Raw genomic sequence first — 24,160 nt, 5'->3', positions numbered from 1 at the left:
AAATTATAGCATTTATATTAGTCAGCAAATTTTGTAAGAAACCACCAAGGTAAATCGTTAGAACGGTCGCTCAGTGATTGGCCAAATGCTCGGCACATTGAAGTGATAGCTGCGTGTCTTTCAAAGACCCCATATCATCGTTTTCGTTGGCATAATAAAGAACCCTCACTGTACAATGACAATGGCCCTTAGTGCCATGAATAGGTCACACAGGGTGTGAATTTTGTTTTTCACTTATGACATTCTCCTTGCTCGGTGTTAAACCTTTGTGACGTCAAAATAGAATGTGTACTTTAATCTTTTGACATCCCCCGACCCACTCAAGTCTGTATTATGGTGTTTTGAATGCTGTCTCTTTCTAAACACTTTATAAGGAAATTAAACCTTGATTGCAATATTTTAACTAGTTATATTTCGAAGAAAACTTTTATTTTCGTATTCATGTCATATGTATTTATTATCTAAGAAAAGGAATAATTTTGTTTCAGAACCAATGAGTCCCAATTGTTCAAATGTAGTTACATTAGCTACAAATGAAAGCATAACCATTTTTGGAGATAGTTTTCATGCGGACGGAGCCTCCAGTTTTAATATAACAATGACACATGATTTGGTGGAGTCGGCGGAAGGTTTTAACGTAACATTTACCGATTTAAAACCTGGAAGTAATTATACTTTTACTGTAGTTTCTCGTAGCAGATATGGCGAACTGAGTAAAAGATCATGTCCATTTTCGTCGGTAACAAGTAAGTGTTTCTTGAGAATGACGTTTACTCAGATTTTAGAAGTCCGATACAAAATTTTATAGAGTACAATATCTTAAATCAATATGTCACAAAATTTTATTTCTTGCAATATCAATTTCAAAGTAAAGGTTTCATTTTTTTAAACATCATTTTGCAGATTTATGTGTGTTAAAGCCCATGAATTATTTCAAATAATAGAATGCCATGCAATAAAGAAATTCAAATAATATAAAAGGATTTCCTACAACATATCTCAATAATTTGATCTTTGACCTCAGATAATATTTAAACTATTAAAATAAGGTCAACCAAAGTAAACTGATGGTATGAATAATTTAGAGTTCTTTTCATTCCGATTTTTTAGATATTAGATTAAATTTTTAAAAAATAAGAAATCTGACAGAGGACATTCTGTAATAATAGATAAATTTCTGGTTTAAATTGTAATCGTTTATTAATATGAAGCAACGTTATTCCATTTCTTATTGTATTTCTTTAAAGTGTTTTGTTGTTTGTAATATTTCGTCAGTAAAGAACATTTTTGTCATAATGTGAAAAGTATTTATTTGTAATTAAAATTAAACACAAGATTTAAAAGTGTACAGTGTCTATTAGGTGGTTTTTTTATTCTTCTCAGTGATTTTATTGTCATCTGAATTAACGTCATCCTTAAATGAAATCTAATTTTACATCTTAAGTTGTTGTTGTTTATTAATCAGCTACTGATGTATTTTTGTGCATTTCTTTTAAATTTTAGGACCTAATAATCCAGACTGCCAACGTGTGATTATTTCTTATATTACAACTCAGCAAATGATAATAGATCTATCAAATGTGCAATCAAGTGGAGCTCTTCGTTATGCTTTGAATGTTACTGGACCAGGACATCTTTCAATCGACAGCAGCAAGAAATATGTCCGTAATTTAACAAATCTTTCTCCTGGAACACAGTATACTTTCAATATTTCTTCAGTTGGAATAGGCGATATGAAGAGTCGGAGAAGTTGTGTAATTAAGGAATATACAAGTAAGAAAATACTTACGTGCTTATTAAGTACTAGTACTTATGAAAATTGACATTTTAATTTGAGATATATATCAGTTTCTTTCTAAAAAGAACTTTTTTGTCACCCAAATTTTTCCAATAACTTTAAAACTTTAAATTTCATTCCATATCATGTTTTCATAAAATACCATTTATTTGTCAACATGAAACAACCAGTTATGTTCTCCAGTGAGTCTGAGTTCATTTGCAATGAAAGACAGAACAACTTCTGTTTGTGAGAAAGGTCATTTATTCAATTTATCATAAAATATATTTGATCAAATGATGAAATTAATGTCAAACATTGATTAACCAAAAATAATTGAATAAATGACAATAAATTTACAAAGGTGGGGTTAAAAAACCGCCCAACAACAGAAATACATGTACTAACATTATAACATAAGTAAAAAATAATGTGAAACAATTGTAATTTGAAACACGGGTTGAATGATGAAATTACAATTTGAGACACAGGTTAAAACTAGAATATTATATTTAAGTTGTGTCAAGGAAAAATAAAGTAATAATATACAGTAATAATAAATGTACAAGACAGAAACAAAAAGGTACAGTTTTGTCAAGGAAAAATAAAGTAATAATATACAGTAATAATAAATGTACAAGACAGAAACAAAAAGGTACAGTTTGTTTGTAATTTATGACAACCGATTTTATATAAATAAATTTTTAGGGTGAGGATGGGTGGGTAAATTGAATTCTTGTTAAGATTTAGGTGCGTCCAGCAGCTCTTAAGGGGGGACCTATGTCCAAAAAGTCTTTGTGTGAAATTTTCAAAACTTTGAAATTTTTTTCCTGACCACTTGTTCTTAATTTTTAGGTATTAAAAATAGTACCTTTATATGCTTATTTTTACACAGGAGCACGTGCAAAAACAGTGTGAAATGCTAAAAATAGATTATTTTCAGACATTATTGTTCTACCCAAAATATGCGCTAAAAAGAAACAAAAATGTCAAATCACATTAAAAATCAACAGGTATTTAATTTATATGACTTGTATCTTAAAAATGAAGGCAAATTCATTGCCATTCATCTCGCATGAAAAATTATAATGGGGCACATTGTAAGTATCACCCCGTTTTTCTTGTCGTATTTTTTACAATTCCGACATGCATAACAGGTAATATCTTAAAAAGTCTTTGTGTGAAAATGTTGAAATTCATATTTTTGGAACGAAATGATCCATCTCTTTATTTTAACAAAGAAAAAAGTATACCTTTATGATAAAATTAAAGAGAAATATGACGTTTTCTTTTATTTTCGTGCTCTTGTGTCATAAATATTGACCTTTCTGCACTAAAAAAAGGAAAGTAAGCACTAACAAACATCTAAATATAAAACTATTTGCGAAAAACGAGTATTTTGTTTTGATAAGAAACAATTTAAACAGATTAATTCTTTTCTTCTTCATTCCAATCATTCTGTCCCCCCCCCCATTTCCCCGTCGTAACCAACACCTATTAGAACCTAGGAATGACTTTATTAAATCTACATGTACTATAAATTAATAGGCAAATATAGGAATAAGTACATTTCTTTATTTTTTTCTTAGTTTTATCCAGAAAATACAATTAATGGTAAACATAAAATTATACATATTTCCATGATTTAAGCCGCTTTCTTTGCTGAATTTATCGTATCTATTTGCACTTATATATATATCAGCATATCATCGAGGTGTATCTTCACAAGTGAAATTGCTATGAATTATCAACCAAAGGAAAAGAATTCTAATATTAACAAACTCCATAAATCAAATAAAACTGCTATTTAAATTGATGAATAAATTTTCTTTTTGTAAATTGTATACGTTATTGATTAATAACAATGTTATGCCTATATCACAGTTGCAAAAGTCAACAGGTAAAAACTAACGTCGCTATTGTGACGTCACATAACGCTGCTTTGACGTAGAACGACATAGGTCCCCCCTTAAAACAAAAAAGTGAATAATTGAGATACCTCTGACCAAGATAAGATTTCAGTATAGGTTCCTTCAATCTTATTGGCTAATTAGCTAATTGGATTAATCAAGATGGCTATTGCATACACAGTGTCCCTGCCATGCCAGGTTGCAAATTCCATCTGTTGACATGTAATTATTCACCAGATGTCAACAATAAATGATGCCCCCCACCTACATGTACTTTTCTCAGGGTAAAGCAAAATCCTGAGCAACTGTTATTTGTTGGGTTTTTTTTTTTTTTTTTTTTGTTCTTTTGTAGAAAAATATAAAAAAAAAATCTCGACAAGGACGTTAAACAACAATCAATCAATTAATTAATTTTCTTTCACCTACATTTTGTGTTAATATCTCTAGACCTGTTCAGCCCTCTAAGAACATAAAAGATAAACATAAAAGGCTACCCGACAGCTTAAATTGCATCAGAAGTCATGATAATTATTTTCCAGCCAGATTTTTTATTTCATTTGTATTTATGTCTATGATAAAAATACCACATTTTCTCCAGCAGGATTATATTCAGAGTTTAGAGCACTCTGGTGCTACATCATTATGTGACGTCTATGAATAGAAAAATTCAATGTTAGTGAAAAGTTTAACGCTAATCAGGGAATAAACTTTTTCTGTTTAAAAAACTAAATGTACACATTTATCTGTACCCTGAAAAAGTACTGATAGGACCCTGTTGTTTCTTAAAAAAGAGTTACACATTTGGGCATGAAATCATACCAAATCTTTTAAATATTAAACCGAAAATGCAAAAAAAATTAGTCATGAAACACATAGAGATAACGAACCGTATTCAAGATCAAAAATATCCAACTAGATATTTTATAAGTCGCAATGGGTTTACATAACATCAACAAACTATTGTAATACTGTATTGGTTTCTAGAACTTAAATAATTCTTACATTATTAAATAATTTTTCTCCATACTCAATAAGAAATAGTGAGTATAAACACTTCAACACGTTCGAGGAGAAAGACTTAAATCGTATACTTTTTGGTTGTAGTGTATTTTTCTAACCCAAAAATTGAAATAAAACAAGATAAGATTAATTAGTCTGTACCAAGAAATTTTTACATTCGCTGTGTTTTTCTAGTAAGCCAACTGTGATATTGATTTGAAAACCATTTTTTATATTTACATTTCCAATAAATTTCTCCTATGATTCTTTACAAAATAAAATGCAGTATATTTTCTCATGAACTACATTAGGTATGTACCACGAATAAGCATGAACATCTCCATTGTTACGTCATAATACCGCTCTTGACGTTGAAAAGTAAAAAAAAAATATAGTGCAGACTGTTTTGTTTTAAAAATGACAGTTGAACGGCGTAAATTTATGGCAAGTCATCAGCAAAATAATGTAAATATAAGAGATGAATTTAATTTTTTGAAGATTCATGAGGTATATGAACTACAACGCTTCACGCCGGCAAGTTTAAAATTTAAATGAAATATGCCGTCGTGAAGCGTCGTAGTTCATAACCTCATGAATCTTCAAAAATTAAATTCATTTTTTAAGTATACTCACGCGTAGAAATATACACGGAGAAACGTGTGTTAACGTGACGTCACAATGAGACTGCAGCGACGTTAGTAAAAATGCAACGATATAGGGCAGCGAGAAATTCAAATATTTAGCATAATTTATTTGCTTCCAAACATGTTAAATGTAAATATAAGGAATGTTTTTCAGTTTAGTGTGAATTATTGGTGTGTGAATCACACAGACGTGCACGTAGGCATATTTTATATGCCTACGTGACAAGTCTGTGTGATTCACACACCAATAACTCACACAAAACTAAAAAACATTCCTTAAATAAAGCGTATGCGTAGATCAAGTAGATCGGACCTCGTTAAGCACGGACTACATAGAGCTCAACGCACTTTCTGAGGTACATATACTTTATATTAGTTAACATGAAGTTTTAAAGTCGATGTTTTAAATGGGACTTCATTGATAATAATATGATGTTACATCTGTATGCTTTCACCATAGGTATTTAAAAATTAAAGTAATCCAGCTTTCTTTGATACTATTTAGTTGAAATTTTCAAATTGACATTTTAAAGCTGAGTACTTTTCGATGCACTTTGCACATTTTCTATAATTGTCGTGGTTCTGTCGAAATACCACGCCGTAAAATAACAATGCTGCATAAAGAATCCATGCCAAAAAAAGGACAAAAAGTATTGTTCATCTCTTAAAAGAAGAAATTGTAACAATCGTAAAGAACATTTTTTTACATTTACGGTCTGAAACTTGCGGTTTGCGGTTCGATGAACATGGCATGATGCTAGATTCAGAAAGTTACTACCAAAATGCCAACTTTTTAACATGAAGATCAGTCAAAGAAATGAGAAATACTTAAATCATCTTGCGCTTTATAGAGTCATGTTATTGTACAGAAATGCAACACTTACATGATTTGCACTGCAAAACAGAGCAGATTAAAGATGGCAATTTTTTACAAGAAACCACGAAAAACCATTTGAGAACTACTACTAGTATTACAATCCATCTGCAAAGAGTATATCAATATCCTATCAATAATTATTAAGTTAGTTAAATAAACTTAAAAGAAATTAGAAATCACTTTCAAAATATATTTTGTTGTCTCTTTTCACAATTTTTATAGTAACAATGTTACCTTTTTTTGTGTGAAGAACCATGTGAGTTTTAAAATGGGTTAAGCTGTATAAGCTAGCATGAATTATTGATAAAACTCAATTTTTAAGTGTTTCTAGCATTGATGTTAATTTACGTAAACATCAATTTTACTAAAGTGTGCACAAATCAGTTGATGTTATTTTGGGTTAAAGATCCAAAATAAATGATGTACTGTCGAAATGAGCAAGTTTACAAGAGAAAAACTTTCTTTTGTCAAATTTCAGTTCCAGCTAAACCGGGTGAAGAATCAAATGTAGAAATAGCACCGCAAAGTACCTATGTTATCGTCGACTGGAAACGTAAAAATGGCAATGTGGAGAATTACACCTTTGAAATCGTATGTTCATGTGTGGCTTCTCCTTGTGGAATCTGTGACCCTCAAGTACTTTACCATTTTGACGACTCTTTTGCCAATGTGACAGGGGTTATACCAGGAACATATTGTAATTTTACTGTGGCCGCAGAATCGGGAAGCAAATTAAGCGAGCCATTAAAAGTACAAATAAGGACATCTGAAATTGGTAATATATTTTACCATTGAAAATCTATCAGAATGATGTGTAAGCATCATTATAATTACAAGTAAATAAATAACTACATTTAAATGTACACGTAATGGCAATTTTAAAGCATTTCCTGAAATAATACCAACGGAATTTTAACATCATACTCAAAAATGTATTTACCTTTAAACTGCCCCCAAAAAGGCATAATGTCTATCCATAGCTCATTTAAGCTTTGGTTTGAACAAAAGTCTTTAAAAAGTTATGATTTCCAAATGATTTATAACGCTTAAAAATATAGCCCTTTCCTTTTAAAAAAAATTATTTATAAATCTTACTACTTTATTGCATTTTGATTGATTTTTCTTCAATTGTATTACATGTATCAATGCGTCTTCTTTTAGTTCCTGGGAGTGTGACCGATTTCTCCGTGAAAGATATAGTATTAAGAAACTTAACTGTAGAATGGAAAGAACCGAAATGCCCGTTTGGTGAAGTTATTCAATATGCACTTACTATAATAAATGAGACGAGTCACCCCCAAAAAATCAGCATAGATTCAACAAACTTTTCCTACACATTTAAAGAATTAAAACCAGGTGAGAAAGAATCTATTTCTAATTGTTCTGAAGATGTTTTGAATTATTTATGACCGTAAAATTATTCATTTTGCCATTTATATATCTTTTTAAAATAAGAAAACAGATTTTCCTCCAGAGTTGCACTATGATGGTGAAATGATCTGATTGAATTCTCTTAATTCTAAATCCTGCTCTTTTTTTATTAAATAAAGGAAACAAAAAGTATATATTTCTGGTCGGTCAATTTCAGGGGATATAATTATATAATAGTTTGAAACTTTGTTGTACACATTAATCTAAGGTTCCTTAGAATAATATAACTGTTTTCAAATAATATTTGTCTATTTTCTTCTTCTTGTGTCAATTGTAAAAATTAAGTTTATATATTTAATAAAATTCTACCAATTAGTGATCGTCTCTGTGGCGTAATCGATAAGGCATCGGACTGACAATCTCATGGTCGTGAGTTCGATCCCCGGCGTATGCACTGAAGAATTTTATTCAGCAAATAAAGGCGTGCACTAGTTCTGCATAGTATGCTTACGCTATATAAATCCTTAGACCACTATGCGAGGGTATGGGTTATGTAGGGAGAAACTGACAGGAAGCATAATAATTATTGATAGTAATGGATTTCATGGACACATCTCTATTATTTTGATTTTAATGTTTCCTTTAGATCTGAAAGTATTCTCTTTCCTAAAAATGCAGCCTTAAAGTGTCCATAAATGGGTCAAACTTCAATCTCTTCAACATAACAGATTGCATGAATCTTATTTTAATCCACTGATTTCGATGATTTTCAGTCAACTTGTTCTTTACACTTTACAAAATGTACTTTCATTGTTTTAATGGTCGTTTAGACTTAATTAACTGAATAAAACTAAGACAAGATGTCTTATAATTTTAAAATAGAAATAAATATGAAAGGGAATGAAATGGCTAGTTAATAGTTCTAAAGCACAATTGATTTCTTTAGTTTGCATTAATAATGTTGGTAACAAATAGAGACAGGTAGAGGCAAGTAGACAGGTCTACTATAAGATTTGCTATACTTGGTATTAGACTTAGTATTTTTTTCATCCCGACACTTTCTTTGATATTTCAGGTACATTTTACAATGTTTCCATTGCCGCTGTAAATAACGCTGGTGAAGGTGATGCTACATCTCTTCCCATTTATACTGTTGAGTCAGGTATGTAAATGTTTTGGGCTTTTAAACATTATACATGTACATTTTTTATAAATGTTTTTATATAAAAGTCATACATTTACCTAGAAATAATCAAAATATTACATATGTTTTCAGCTCATAATATTCTGTGTTGAACGAAGGTATATCAAAATGTTTGTTGGGGTGAGGTCTAGGGTAGTTGAATTTCCTGGTTGCTTTCTCAGTGTCCTCTGTACGAAGGCAGAAGGAATGGACAATGAGAGGCAAAACTTTCGTATACGTTGGTCATAAAACTCAAAATTGGATAACCCTGTTTTGTTTTCTTTTGAATTTGATGATAAATTAACCAATTACCTACGTGTTACAAAACTTGATTATGAATTGCTTTTATAATTCTTATAAAGTTTTTCTACACAAACAGCTTAGTTATACTATCATACTTCATTCAATCGACTAGTTTCCGAATGATATGCTAAGAATATAAGAGTAATAAAATAAATGGTACTAAGTCATTTTATTTTACTTTTTTCTAGTTCCAAGTGAGGTTACAGGGCTTGAGGCTCAGAACATTTCTTCAACGACAATTCAAGTTTCCTGGGGAAAACCATTGATACCGAATGGGATAATTTTACAATACGCAGTTGTCGTTCAACGGGAATCTACTTGTGTTCAGAAAATTATGATGAGATGTTTAAACTGTATTAAAAAACATCCAGACACTGTAACTTCTTTAAAAGTAAGGGACAACTATTTGATTCTAAAAGGGATGGAATACGTGAGAAAAATATTCTGTAAAATATTACACAATGATTATGATTGAGGGATGGCGACTTACCCATCCTCAAAATTGATGGTTTAGTATATTTTATCTTCGTTATATGACATTAATTTAATAAATCATTAATCAAGATTGCAAGGAAGGGAAACAAGAGGACATACATGTAACTAATATGTCTCTTTTCATTTTGTAATTAAGTCATTGGAAGGCGTTAAAATGCGTAATTTGACTCAAAAGTATTTTTGCTACCACTTCACTTTAAGATATAAAATGAAACGACCGTTCCAAAAGCATTAATAAAGTATTTATAAAGCATTTTTCCTCGATTTTAACACCATAAACGTGTATTTTGATATAAAACAAATATATTTTCGTTACAGGCAGAGCACGAGTCACATAATTTTCCTCAATCTCTTGACTGCAACGATAAAAAAAATATTACTTTCTTAGAAAAAGAAAGTACAAGTTTTTCAGTAAACGTTTCTAATTTAGAATATTTCACTGAATATGAATTTGTGGTGACTGCATACACAATCAAAGGGCCTGGAAATTCTTCAAAAATTAAAAAAAGGACATCTGAGGACAGTAAGTTTTCTTACACCTATTCTTTTGATAATGCAATTTAATTATACAATTTTTTTTTTATTTTTAAGAATTGAATCAATAGTGAGACTTGAAAAGATTTATAAAAACATATGTTCACTTATGAAACATATGGAAATAGCGAGAAGTATTCTAAGATCAAAAGTTATTTGAAATTAAATGGCATATATGGAGTCGACTTATAGAGAAGTAACAGTTGTTAATGGATGGATATGGAGATAACGAATATTATCCCGCTTCAGACAAATTTGTAGATTGCTGATTGGATAAAGGCTGATCACATGAAGTCCTGAAATTTTTCGTATTACGTCACCGTCAAGGAGTAATATGAAAATCGCGCACGCGATTACTTCAAAGCGTTGCTTTTGTAAATAAATGGCGGCTAAAAACTGTTGTGTAGGTAGTTTAGTTAATTTCTTGTTACCGTAACGATATTTTATGTTATTTGTTATTGGATTAAAACTTGATATCTTCATAATATGCACAAATATTTTTAATATTGAAAAAGGTCTTCAGCGGGATAAATTCGTGACATAGCCAGTTAGTGACCTAATACGGATTCATACAGGGTGTGAAATGGAAATCTGTATTGGGACTCGGCTTCGCCTCACCCAATACGGATTTCCATTTCACACCCTGTATGAATCTGTGTTAGGTCACTAACTGACTGTGTAACTAATAGTATTCAACATCAAAGTCCATACAACAATCAAAATAGGAATATAGCAAACACGGACCTCCAAAACACCAGAGGTGGAATCAGGTGCCATGGAGTAGTGAGCATCCCCTGCTGACCGTTCACACCCGCCGTGGCTCCTTGTCATGGTCGGGAAATAACGGGAAAATCCGTTATACATGTGTATCAATATCAAGCAAATTGTTTCATATCAGTCATAGATGCAGAACGAAAGAGAGGTCTTTATTAATATGGATGTATGTTTATTTCAGAACCAGCAGAGCCAACAAATTTGCAGGTAGTTAATAAATCAAGGGATTCCATAGAATTGAAATTCAGCACGCCATGTCCACAAAATGGTCGCATTCATTTACTTGAAGTTGAATATCAGTATAAAACACAAAATAATTGCCTTTCCGAAGGATTGGAAAATGAAAAAAAGACATTACTGGTCAATATAAATTCCACATTGCAAGAAACATTCTCAGTGAAACTTGACAATCTGTTTAGTTATTGGAATTACACCATCACAGTCAGGATGGCTACATATGCAGGATTTGGGAATTATAGTAGTGCTTTAACCGTAACGACAGAGCCTTATGGTAACTATCGATTAAGAAAGTACAAGATAGATAAATTTAATCACACAGATATATACGTATATTATAATTAATATTATCATTATTATGCCTTCTTTCTCTGGATTTATATTTTACTCCTTTTACTAAAAAATCCTTATACACCTTTAATAATTTGCAGTCCCTGGTGTTGTCCGTAACATTGGTTTTGGAAAGATTACATCACGGAGTATTCAGCTGAGTTGGGAAACACCATGTCATCCAAATGGAATTATCGAGTTTTACGAAATCAAAGTAAATGGAGAAATTTCTTCAACTCCTGATCCATTACGTACATCTTTCAACAAAGTAAACGTTACTTTTCTTCTTCCTTACCGAAAATATTCCTTCAACATATCAGCTAAAGCAAAAAATGTCAGTATGAAAGGGCCATCAGCTAAGTCTAAGGACGTAAATACTTCAACGGAAGGTAAAAGGATACTTAAATTATTTTTATGATTTTTATTGATGAGTCCTGAAAAGTACGTTGAAATTGTGATTTGCTAATTTTGTCCCGCGCACTTTAAATTAATGGTTTTAGATGGACATACTGTTTATTGAAAAGAGGTTTTTTTCTTCTTATTTACATTTTAACTCACTTATGCAGAAAGCACGTGAGATTTTCTGATCAAATATGGTCGTTTATCTTTCCTTATTTTAAAGCTTCATGACATATTGTCTAATCAAATTTATTAAAACATGGTTCAAAATATCCGCTTGGTAATTAAATCTATTCCATGTGAGAGACCGGGGGGGGGGGGGGATACATGGCAGTATTTTCAAAAACTGAAAGTGCTTCAAAAGTCATATTAATATGAAATTATTTTCGGGTCAATTTTTTTTTATCATAATGGCCGTCAGGGTTGTTTAAGGGGAGGGGGGGCACAAATGAAGATCAATGTTTTATAAAGATTTTACAGAAAAGGTTTGAGGATAAGAACAGCAGGGTCATAATTAATCGTACTGATATCGAAGCATATTCAGGAAGTGTAGATTTCAGTTTTAATAAAGTATTGTCCCCATGCTTTTGAGGTTGCAACACGGACGATTTAAAGAGAATATGTAGAAAGAATATTTTCAAAAAATAACGTTAATCATGTTTGAAAGTCCAATAGAAACATAGGCATTTGTTTCTGTAATAAATTTTTGACCCAAAGTATAATAATAACATTATTATACTATAGGTATTCCCGAAACAAGTGCCTTTGAATAGAAATTAGAAAATAAAAACAGCACAAACATGAAACCCTGAAGCATCCGAGATTTAATAATTGGCCATGTCCTCAAGTCAAGATCGTCTACATGAAGCAAGCAGTAGAAAATTCATTAAAAAAGCTAATATGTCTTAAATGTCAGTCAACTTTCAACATATATATTGCACACTTTATTTCAAAAAAGGTTATTATGCATTAAGGGGGATGTACGGCCACCTTTAGTGAAGTGAGAACGAAATGTAAACATTTCTTCTAATGGCTAAAATACATTATATTTTGATCAAATTTTAAGTCTTTATGATCAAGATACAATAAATATGCATAACTGAATGCATGTTGTGCATTTATAATCTATACTTTTGCAGAAAAATGCTTTTGATATGCTTCTTAGAACTGCGCAGCTACAGAATTCAGCAAAGCCTTAAAAAATCCAAAAAAAATACGCAAACTGTGCATTTATGTTTTCTCTACAACCATTTGTTGAGTAAATGTCTAAATTTTGCACTTTTAAATGATAATTTTAAGTTCAAAACGATGCATCGTTGTTTTCAAAAAGAGTGTAAAGAACCATGAAAGTAGTTCATGGATAGCAGCACGTGGTCTATTTTTAGTACAGAATTTTGTTTTCCAGACCTCTTCTTAATATGGAGGGACATAACAATCTTTAAATGTAGAAGAGAATTACAGTTGCAAAATATTTCAAATAATATGAACACTTTTAAAAGAGGAAATGTGTTGTAGTGTTTCTTGAAGTAATTTATTTAGTATTATTATCGAACAGTTGTTAAATAGTGTACGTATTGATATAAAAAAAATCTTAAACTCTTTGATTCCAGATAAGGAAAAATGAGCACCATCAAGGTTAAAAATTAAGAGTTTGTAAGTTTGCCACAGATAACTTATAATATCTATCAAAAGTTTAATTATCACCATTGAAATTAAACACATAAAATCGATATGAATGACCTTGTTTTAGTACCTACTAGTACGAGGGGTGATCAAAAGGTTCGCGAACTATCTCGATACATGTATATCTATTTAAAAAAATTCAGATTAGAAACAAATTTGGTGCACACATAGCCAAACACAAGTTCTGTAAATAGCATATGCTGAATAAAGTTTTGCTCACAATGTGAAAATGACGTTATTATGCAGGTACTTGTGTCGAAAAATGGTTGTCTCAGTGGAGCTCGTTCAACAAACGACTAAAATATTTCTAGTATATCTTAAAAATGCCTTTGAAGTAGCGTATAAGAATTTGTTCACAGTATATTAAGACAAATGACTTCCTATAAATTCAATCAATGATTGGATAGATCGTTTTAGTGAAGGAAGGCAGATGGTTCATATGATACTTGTAATGTTGCCCGGTGAAAGCAAGTTTGAAAAGGGATGTGTTTTTAATTAAGCAATATGCTATCAAAGACCTCCAATTTACACTTTGAAAAATACTTGAATATTTCAACAATAATACAACTATCAAATATACCTAAAATATCGTTTACTTTTTGATCACCCCTCGTATACAACTTCATTACAGTGGAGCAACATTGGAAAAGGAATGAAATCATTCAGCGTGGGTTAGAAGATTTAATGAATAAAAAAAATTTTTTTTTCTATTTGCCCATTTTGTCAAAATTACAATTTTACAGAGTAAAGAAAAAAAAATCAACATAATTAAATATTTTATACCATCTTTAAAATGACGTTTGGTGGTCCTCCCAACTCAGGGAAAAATTACTGGGTCGGTATTTATAGGTGAGAAAAAAATTCCTTAAAATTTAAACATATTTGTTGACGGAAGAAAAAAAAATATTGTGTAATGGGATGTAAAAAAAAATTGAGTCGGTCCATTTATAGGCAGTAGATCGGGAAAGAGGGCAACCAAATATTTTTATAACAAATGGTCTTACATGTATAAGGCTAGTACATGTTCCATCACAAAATTAGTAATGCAAACTTTTTGAATCTTTGGCACTATTTTGAAAAACAAACATAGGTTTTTTTTTTTGGGGGGGGGGGGGGCTATAGCCTTTCACTGTGTTTTTGCGATGATAGACATAGCATATGCAATGGACCTTTCATTGCAAACATTGTGCTTGCTTCTACATTTCAAAGAAACAGCTTCGTGTGTTCAATGGGCGAGAGCTTACAACGTTGTCAACATAATGAGACTTGATACTTTTTTTATGTCCAAACATCACTCCATACAATGTGTGGGTCATTGCAAACCATCTAGCTATTTATGTGAGGTGCCTGAAGGAAATCTTATAACTGCCTATTTTTTCTATCTAACTGCTAAACAAAATAGACATATGTACCAACTTTTCGAATGTAAGACATGTAATTACAATTTGTTTTTCATGCACTGCATATTGTTTAACTTTTTCAAATTAAATGCTAAGCATCCTCCTTGCAGTGCCCCATTTGAAAATAACTTCTATCGCCACAGAAAAAAGACCCAACGTAAACACATATGTTTAGGACATTTTTTATCTTTTTTCTTGAGTTTTAAAGAAACCAACAAATTATCAAGACTTGTTCCATGAAAAATTAAATATAATCATGGTAATAAACGCATCTATCCACAGCAGATATATGCACATGCCAACCACGTGCTCAGTGGAATAATATTAACAAGGAAATTCGAGCTGTAAACAGAACCGTTTTTCCCGATTTGCTGGAGTGGGGTTAAAATCGCGTTTTTTCATTAATCAGACGATACGATGCAACAAATAAAAGTAGTAAGTAATATAACATAATGATTATTACTTAGCAATTTCTTGTCTTGATGTTATTATGGTCGCATTTATTCTAAAATCAATGTTATTCGAACTCTGTGTGACAGAGGAATGGCGGACGAAATAAACACATGGCCTCAGGAAGACACCCATATGAAAAATCAAATTTTCAAGAATTATGGATAATGACAAGAAAAAAGCAAAACAAATGGTTGTAGCCATATTATCAATGAATCAAACTAACACAATTTTCAATGCATTTTTCATCTCGTGAATGCTGTAGCTGCGCAGTTTTAACATGATTAATTTCCTCCTAATTAAAACAAAATAAACTTAATTATTTACTAATTTTGGTCTCTAACAGTAGGTAATAAGTGCATTAGCACTTTGAGTAACTTTGGGCTAGTTTAGTAAAGTATTAAGCGCATTCTTGGTATTTCTTTTTTTACACCAGACTTGATCAAATGTGGCTTGTACATCCCCCTTAAAAAGAATTTTCGAAATCATGTCCAAAGAGACGGTTGTTGATACTCGTGTAGCATCAGTTTATTTGTTCGGATAGGGCTAAACTACCGAAGATCAAATGCATATGTACAGAGCGAATGTTTTTAATATTGTTGTACAGAACAGTAAGGCTAAAAAAGTAATTAACAAGCATTTAGATTTCTTTTTGAATCGAATATTGTAATCTTTTTTTTAAATACTGGAAACCTCTGGTTTCTTTGCTTTTTTTTCGATCAGCTGCTAAGAAACCAGAAAATGTTACTAGTGACCCAACATCTGTAACCGTTTCGCTAAGCTGGAATCCACCGAAACTTGAGACAGGTCCAACATTTTACAGAGCTGTAGCAATAGACATAAAAACCGAGACAAAAAAATCAAACTGTACATCCAGAGGTCAGTTTATTTCCAACATGCATTATCGAATACTAAATAGACTTAATACAAATTTCAGTTAAGCTGTATTTTAAATTGCGAAAATCGCAATGATTTCTCTTTTTACAGGATTTTCTAACACGTCTTGTGTGATACAAAACCTACATCCTTACCGTAAATATCAAATAATATTGTATGCTGTCACCAACCCATACCCACCAAGTAACATCACATTGATCATACAAACTGACGAGAGTGGTAAGTTACATTTTTTCATTTATAAATTGTATCACAGGAGTTCGCGTACCTATCACTTTTACCGAATTTTTCAGTAATTTTTTTTAAAAATACGTAACACCTATAATAACAGTTATTATTACAGGTATTACGTATTTTTTTTTTATTTGCTGAAATTTTCGGTAAAATTGATAGGTACGCGAACTTCTGTGATTGTATGAATGTGCTTAAGCTTCTTAGATCCTTAAGCTCTAAAATCAGATATTGACTAATTGAAATGCTCACAAAAATGTCTTTGAATTCCCAAAGCAAATTGTCTAAAGTTTTAAGGACTTTAAAGTTAACCATATTTTATAGGGAAAATTATTATTCTGAGTTTGCTGTAGATCTGCTCCTGTTTTGTATTGTTTTATGGACTTCTGATCTTGAATACTGTTCGTTATCTCCACATGTTTCATTTTCAAGCATCATTTTGGGACTTTTTGAATGAAATTTATAAATAAAAGAGTTCGTCAGCAGGGGATGCTTACTCCTCCATGGCACCTGATCCGACCTCTGATGTTTCGGAGGTCCGTGTTTGCTCTGCTCTTATTTTGTATTGTTTTATGGACTTTTAGATTGAATACTGTTCGTTATCGCCATGTCCATCTTTCTTGGCTGAGGATTGGAGTATCTTAATAAAACAAAGGTTAAATGTATAATTGAGGCAAAGCACCTTTTTCAAAAATCGAATTGTCATGAATGCAGTATTTTTTCCTGTTCATAAGGAAAGGGAATATAGGAAAAGCAGTCTGTCTCTCTCTTTTATTTAAGAACCAATCTGAAGTTAAAGAACATGTTTCTCGGAGTTTGAAGTTGCAGTGCATTTTTTGTTTTGAAAAGTAAATCACAGCGTCATTTTTCTGTTATTGTCACAATACAAAGTATGGGCTATTTAGAAAGGAGACTCACCAATTATCAGGTGTGAGTATGGTTGTCACCAAATACATATGTAGTTGGTGATGTGTCCCTTCTAAACATTCCGCAATAGTTGTATTTTCCTGAAGAATCTACATTATCAATCAGATCGAGTAGCAAACAGTAATCAATCATCTTGTGTCCTCCTACTTTTCTCTGATTCCATACTTTCAAATAATGTCAACAGACAACTTTGACGTCAACGTTAGAATTTCATGTTCGCCATTCCCGCATATTTAGCATGTATAACAATAAATAAGAGTTATCCCGCTTAAACCGCTGTAATTTCATTCAAAGGGTGACAACAAAGTTGTAAGTGTGATGATCAGATCAGAGGTAACTCTTGTTAGAAATAGGAACTCTCCAGTAGAGAGAAGATAAGTTTAGTCATCAGCCAATCAGAATTAAGTATGATAATTAGGAGAGTATAAAGGCGATGTCTTCTCAGTGCAGTAACACATTCTGTAGCATTTGCAGTTTGTCAAAGTCAGTAGCTGTTGAAGTAAACTTAGGATAATGTAAGATAGGGATTACACGTGACTGATCAAGTCTTTCCTTCCCTCTCTTAAATAAGTTAAGCTTTAAGTAATTAAAGTAACACTTACTTATTAAGTAAGCCAACAGTTGAGACGCATTTCAGACAAGTAAATAGAGCTAGATTAGTATTTTTGATTACTTCCCCGTCCCATACTTAATTTTGTTGTAAAAAACTCCCTTTGTTAGGTTCTCAGAAGTTATCGAAGTTATCTGAGCTTTCCTATGAATCACGCTTTGAGCAAGTAGCTTAGTCTAAATTGAGAGATAATATTTTTGTATATATTTTTGTTTATTTTTATTATTGTTATATTATCCGCTCGGTTACACGTCACATAAGTCTGCATGCTAGATTGTGTTATTTCATTGCCATCTGAACGGTGACAATAGTCGTCACTCTGCACGTCATTCTCTATCCAGAGTTGTCGTTCTCGCTTCTCTCCCACATACACCATGGATAGAGAATGTCGGCGCATAAGTAAGACATCACGAATTGTCTCACCTCATGTGAAATGAACTAAACCAATAAGATTAACAGTTTTCAAGCTTCAATTCATCCTATGAACTCACCCTGCTTTTCTGGTGAAATGAGAGTGATTTTGATCTTAGTTTCGTATTTCTAGTCCACATCCCATATACGGTAGTAGAGACACTAAAGTGTCATATTTCAATAAAATATACAAGGCCACCAAATTCCCTTCAAATGCACCCATAAAATATTCTAGCTATAAAATTACCTATAATATACATTTAAACCTCAGTTTTCTCCCAATTTTTTTTTTTTTTTTTTTTTTGTTAATTTTTGACAGTATTTAATGCAAAACTATCCTCTGCCACCTTAGTAACTGACTTAAATGTACATTTTTATGCTACTTCAATTGTTGGGAACATGTACATCAATATAAGATACGATTTTTATACTTCTTTTTTTATTAAATTATTCTAAAATCTTTGCTTAAAATCGAGAATTGTCATTTATTAAATGACAATAAGTATATAACACAGATAAAATTAAGGGGAGATCACCGGGATATTTCCTGAGTACAAAGAACAATAAATTTGGCAACGGTATCTCCCCTGTTGCAAACAAACATTACTTTGGCAAAACTATTTTGACAAATAAAAAGTATATAAACCACAAAGTTGTCAAAACAAAAAGCTGCCAATATTTCTAAACAAACAAAGTATTTAAACAGGAAACAATTAAAAAAGATGACAAGACAAAAGTTGCACAATGGCAAGTAAGATGGCACAAGGTACATATTATGATAAATAAATTACAAAACATAATTCTGAGACTACAATATTTTTATCATGGAGTATGAAGGGGGACGGAGGGTGGGTAAATTTTTCAAAACAATTCTGTGCATTTCTTGGCACTTCTAAATCAGTGAAAAGACGCTATCTTGTGTCACGTGATTTGAATAAGCAATATGATTGGATAATAACAACTTTTTCCTCAAGGAGACAGCTAATAACACAATAAGACTCAAACAAACATGAAAGTTGAACTACATTACATCATAGATTACATAAAGGCTATTATTTACAATAATGCTGTATTATGTAACCCTAGTGATCTGGCTAGACAACCGCAATAGTTGAAATATAACAAATAATGTATACTGAGTGAGAATTGTCATTTATTATATGACAATAAGTATATAACACAGATAAAATTAAGGGGAGATCACCGGGATATTTCCTGAGTACAAAGAACAATAAATTTGGCAACGGTATCTCCCCTGTTGCAAACAAACATTACTTTGGCAAAAATATTTTGACAAATAAAAAGTATATAAACCACAAAGTTGTCAAAACAAAAAGCTGCCACCAAAAGCAAACTGCTATGAAAAGCTGTTTGCAAAACAGAAGGCAAAACAGGTGGACTAGCCAGATCAACAAAATCAGGCAGTCTACAAAACATTATATATATACACAAAATTGTACAGTCTACACAGCATTATAACAACACAAAATCATACAGTCAACAAAGCATTATAATAATACAAAATCATACAGTCTACACAGCATTATAACAACACAAAACCGTACAGTCTACACAGCATTATAATAACATAAAATCGTACAGTCTACGCAGCATTATATATATACAACACAAACAATAAAAATAGCAAGGCTCAGGATGTCAAATACAATGGAGTAGCAACATATTGAAAGTTATTACCAATACATAAATGAACGAAAATATTTTTGCCAAAGTAATGTTTGTTTGCAACAGGGGAGATACCGTTGCCAAATTTATTGTTCTTTGTACTCAGGAAATATCCCGGTGATCTCCCCTTAATTTTATCTGTGTTATATACTTATTGTCATTTAATAAATGACAATTCTCACTCAGTATACATTGTTTGTTATATTTCAACTATTGCGGTAGTCTAGCCAGATCACTAGGGTTACATAAACAACTTTTTGTACCCGCTTTCGTGAAAGCGAGGGAACATTAAATTTCATTTGTCTGTCCGTCAGTCTGTCACAAAAACGTTAACTTTGGTAATAACTGTTGAAAGAGAATAGATAAGACTTCCATAACTTTATATGTGCATTAATCATAACTTTTGAATGAGTAGAGATACATAAGGATTTTATATTTCACATACATATTACCTGCGATAAGACATTTCAAAAAGACTTAAGATTTTTTACCCTGTGACCTTATCTGAAGTTTGACCTAAATTTAACATATGTTACCTTTCCATTTAACTTTTGATAGGAAAGATAGGGCTATCATATTTCACATGTACATTGCCGGTTATAAAATGTTTTCTATAAAAGCTATAATTTTGACCTTCATGTTTGACCTAATTTTTAAATATTTAACTTTGGAGATAAATTTTGCATGAAATATTATAAGATGTACCCATTTGACACAATGTGTCATAAAATGGTATAATCCACTAAAACACCAAAAGCGGAGGACCATTAATTTGCTTGTTAATTCTAGAAATGAATTTATCTAAGACAAACAAATTACAATTATGTCATTTTAAATTAACCGTTTCAGCTCCAGGAAAAGTTGCAGATTTCAAAGTATCGCAAATTCAAAATGTCATCGCCCCCCGTGCAGTAAATTTGAGCTGGCTACCGCCATTAGAGATGAACAGGAACGGTGTTATTCGATCGTATTATGTGAAGTACTGGATTGTAAATTCTAAAGATAGTTTAAAAAGTGAGGTAAACGATATTTTGACTATATTAAAATGTTAATGCATAATGTACTTTTACAGCAATGTAAATAGTTGCTTAAATGTTTCTCTTTTTCTCCCATTATCAAATGTGTTTAATCCCTCTCGGGCAGTTGTTCATGGTCATACTATATCATGACACATCAAAAAGAATTAAGATTGGCTGCTTATACCTATGCAAGTTATTACTTGAAGTTTAATCCAGGCTCTCTTCACGATTTCATACATATTTTGGTGAAAATGCAGGTGCATGTTCTAATCAATTTCATTCTAACTTTGCCACTGGATTTCATATTCCAAAATACCAAATTTATATTACTTTGGAAGTACATAGTACATACTATTTGTATAGGCAATTTCACCAGCTTTACGTTTATTTCTCCAAAAATGAAAAAAAAAAGTAGGAACTCGAGTTCGAGGAAGAACAAGTTACTATCTAAATCTGGTTATGCATACGCATTGTGTTGACTTTAACAGTTTACCTCTTTGACATTTAAACCTGCGTTATGCAAGGAAGTATGAAATTGGTAATAGATACGAAAAATTATATAAAGTGATTAAAATAATTCAAAGATTTAGTAGATGACGTCAAAATATTTGACGTTTGACCTATTGATCTGACCCAGACCATTATTGTTCATAAAGATTGAAGATTTTTTATACATGTCAATTTACCAGGCTTCTACTATTTGTGGGTAAAAAGTCACACTTAAATTATAGGGCATTATGACAGCATGAACGCAATGCAAAATGTAGGTTCGCAAGTACATGTGGGCAATATATAATACTCCTTATTTATTTACTTATCTTTCATGTTCAGTTGCAAAATTATTTTGTATCACTTATAAGTGTATAAGTATCACTCATTTTTAAAGGCAAAAACTACATATTGGTTATCTTGCAAAAATTTGAATCTGACCTCCAAAACGAGTTATTTTCAACGGATTTAGGCATACTTAGAAACTAAGACGCCGTATCTTAAACATTGTTTCACAGTATATCACGTCACAATGCTTTCAAAACGTTGAAATTCATGAATGAGGCTTTATTATGGCATTGACCGAATAAAGCTTTGCTTTATTGGGTTACCTTAATTAGTTAAATGCAAGGGGTATTTGCAGAATAAATGGATAGTCCATGTATGTCTTCTGTTTAGTTTAAACTACTAGTAATGTATTGTTTATTTTAAAATAATATTATTACGTAAAAAGAGGAAAATTTACAAACAGTGATCGATATTTGATTTAAGATTAATAATATAAATCACTTAAGAGGCCGAAACAGATAGGGACATCGGGAAACTCCAGAGTTTAAAATAGTGCCTAGGGGGAGTTTAAAAAAACCTGTGTAGTGATGACACCCGTCGAGAGCCCTATGTGATGATCAGGAAGACGTTTAAACTTAAGTCAAATTTGTATTTGAAAATAAATTAAAAAAAAAAAATAAAAAGAAATATGATCATGACTCATTCAGGCATCATTCCATTATATGTTTTTTTTCTTGCATACTTTTTTGCAGGTAAAAACAAAATCATATCCACCCAATATTTCTTCTGCGACTATTAAAAAAATCAAGCCAGAAAGGAATTACACTTTCCTGGTAATTATTTATACATTTTAAAATTCAATTTTAAGAGAGCTTTTAAAAATATATACATGTACCGGTATTTCAAGCTATAATACATATCAATTTTACTGAATATTCTTTCTTCGAAGATATTTCCAGAGACAGTAGCAAATGCGACTGACGACGATCAAGTATCAACAACAATCGAAATAGTTGCAGGAGGTAGGTATGAAGAATTATAGGTGTAGATCTAATAGAAATTTAAGAAATCTTCAGAATATTTATCTTTCGTCTTACAATCTTTTTTATTAATATATATATATATATATATATATATATATATATATATATATATATATATATATATATATATATATATATATATATATATATATATATATATATACTGTGGAGCCTCATTTATCCGGACGCTTTGGTTCCCAGTCAATTTGTCCGGATATGTGAAGCGTCTGGATACCTGAATCACCAGTTAAACAAGACATGATAACATTTTAAAATTCTGTTCCGATGAAATAGCGTCCGGATACTGAAGCATCCGGATATCTGGCGTCCGGATATCTGAAGGTCCACTGTATATATATTTATATATATTTGTGATTTTATATCAGTTGAAGCGGTTGCATTGTATATGCATGTAACAATATATTCTTACGATTGGCAGCATAGATTAAAGAAAATGTTATCTACGATCTCATTGTACGATGTGTAAGATATTTGTTTTGAATTTTGAATATGGAGTATTGTGATGAAATGATTCTTAAATAAATTTACCCTTAATATCCCGTTTTCTTTCAAATGGCTTATTGACTAAATTGTTTGAATAGTTTCTCCTAAATTCATAACAAAAACGTATAAACAAAGTATATTTAGCAAATTTTCCACTTCAGCACCCATTCCTCTTCAATTACCTGAATCAGCAAAGACTGTATCCATCGGACCATCCGGTAGAGTTTCAGATAACGAGAAACAATTGTCTGTGTATTTTTATCATCAATCTCTTTGCGATGATAGGAATGGAATGCCAGTATCTTGGTATATTATTGTTGCTGAAGAATCAAGTATTCCAAGTAAATTATGTAAGTCCACAAAAAATAATTTCATTATAAATCTTCTTTAGATAATAGCAGTATGATGGGTTTGTTCATTCCAGTCATTTTTCTTGTCCCAAATATATCCTAATTTTTTTTTTGATAATTGTTTTGCAGTAAAACCATTTCAGGATTCAAAAATTAAGTATGAAAATTTTATCGATAAAGAATACAAAACATGGTCAAATGTCCACAACCAAGACCATTTTGATCCATACATAGCGAAAAGTGACTGGGATCCAAAATGCAATAAAGGTAAGTACATAACGATGAGTGGCTTATGTAATTTAAGTAATGATATAAAACACATGCCAAATCCAACTTGTA

General features: G+C 31.4%; 1 protein-coding gene across 3 annotated transcripts in view; it reads left to right on the top strand.

Annotated features, from left to right (window-relative positions):
• The first annotated feature begins 491 nt into the window (after positions 1–491).
• Positions 492–24,160, top strand: part of LOC134251197 (phosphatidylinositol phosphatase PTPRQ-like) — a 38,429-nt gene continuing 14,760 nt past the window's right edge. For 2 of the 3 annotated variants that reach the window (XM_062733580.1, XM_062733581.1), the window contains exons 1-16: positions 492–746; positions 1,504–1,773; positions 6,686–6,982; positions 7,369–7,563; positions 8,654–8,740; positions 9,253–9,455; positions 9,878–10,082; positions 11,049–11,378; positions 11,536–11,823; positions 16,090–16,245; positions 16,354–16,482; positions 20,978–21,147; positions 22,677–22,757; positions 22,874–22,946; positions 23,633–23,821; positions 23,951–24,088. In XM_062733580.1, the coding sequence (XP_062589564.1) occupies positions 494–746; positions 1,504–1,773; positions 6,686–6,982; positions 7,369–7,563; positions 8,654–8,740; positions 9,253–9,455; positions 9,878–10,082; positions 11,049–11,378; positions 11,536–11,823; positions 16,090–16,245; positions 16,354–16,482; positions 20,978–21,147; positions 22,677–22,757; positions 22,874–22,946; positions 23,633–23,821; positions 23,951–24,088 (3,064 nt within the window). In that variant the 5' untranslated portion in view covers positions 492–493. The remainder of the gene's footprint in view (positions 747–1,503; positions 1,774–6,685; positions 6,983–7,368; positions 7,564–8,653; positions 8,741–9,252; positions 9,456–9,877; positions 10,083–11,048; positions 11,379–11,535; positions 11,824–16,089; positions 16,246–16,353; positions 16,483–20,977; positions 21,148–22,676; positions 22,758–22,873; positions 22,947–23,632; positions 23,822–23,950; positions 24,089–24,160) is intronic. The other variant, XM_062733582.1, reaches the window with a different exon arrangement.

Source organism: Saccostrea cucullata, unplaced genomic scaffold (assembly GCF_032062105.1).
Source record: "Saccostrea cucullata isolate Sc308-1 unplaced genomic scaffold, CSIRO_AGI_Scuc_v1 ctg1742, whole genome shotgun sequence".
NCBI classification, from domain to species: domain Eukaryota; kingdom Metazoa; phylum Mollusca; class Bivalvia; order Ostreida; family Ostreidae; genus Saccostrea; species Saccostrea cuccullata.
This window is presented reverse-complemented; position numbering and strand designations above follow the sequence as displayed.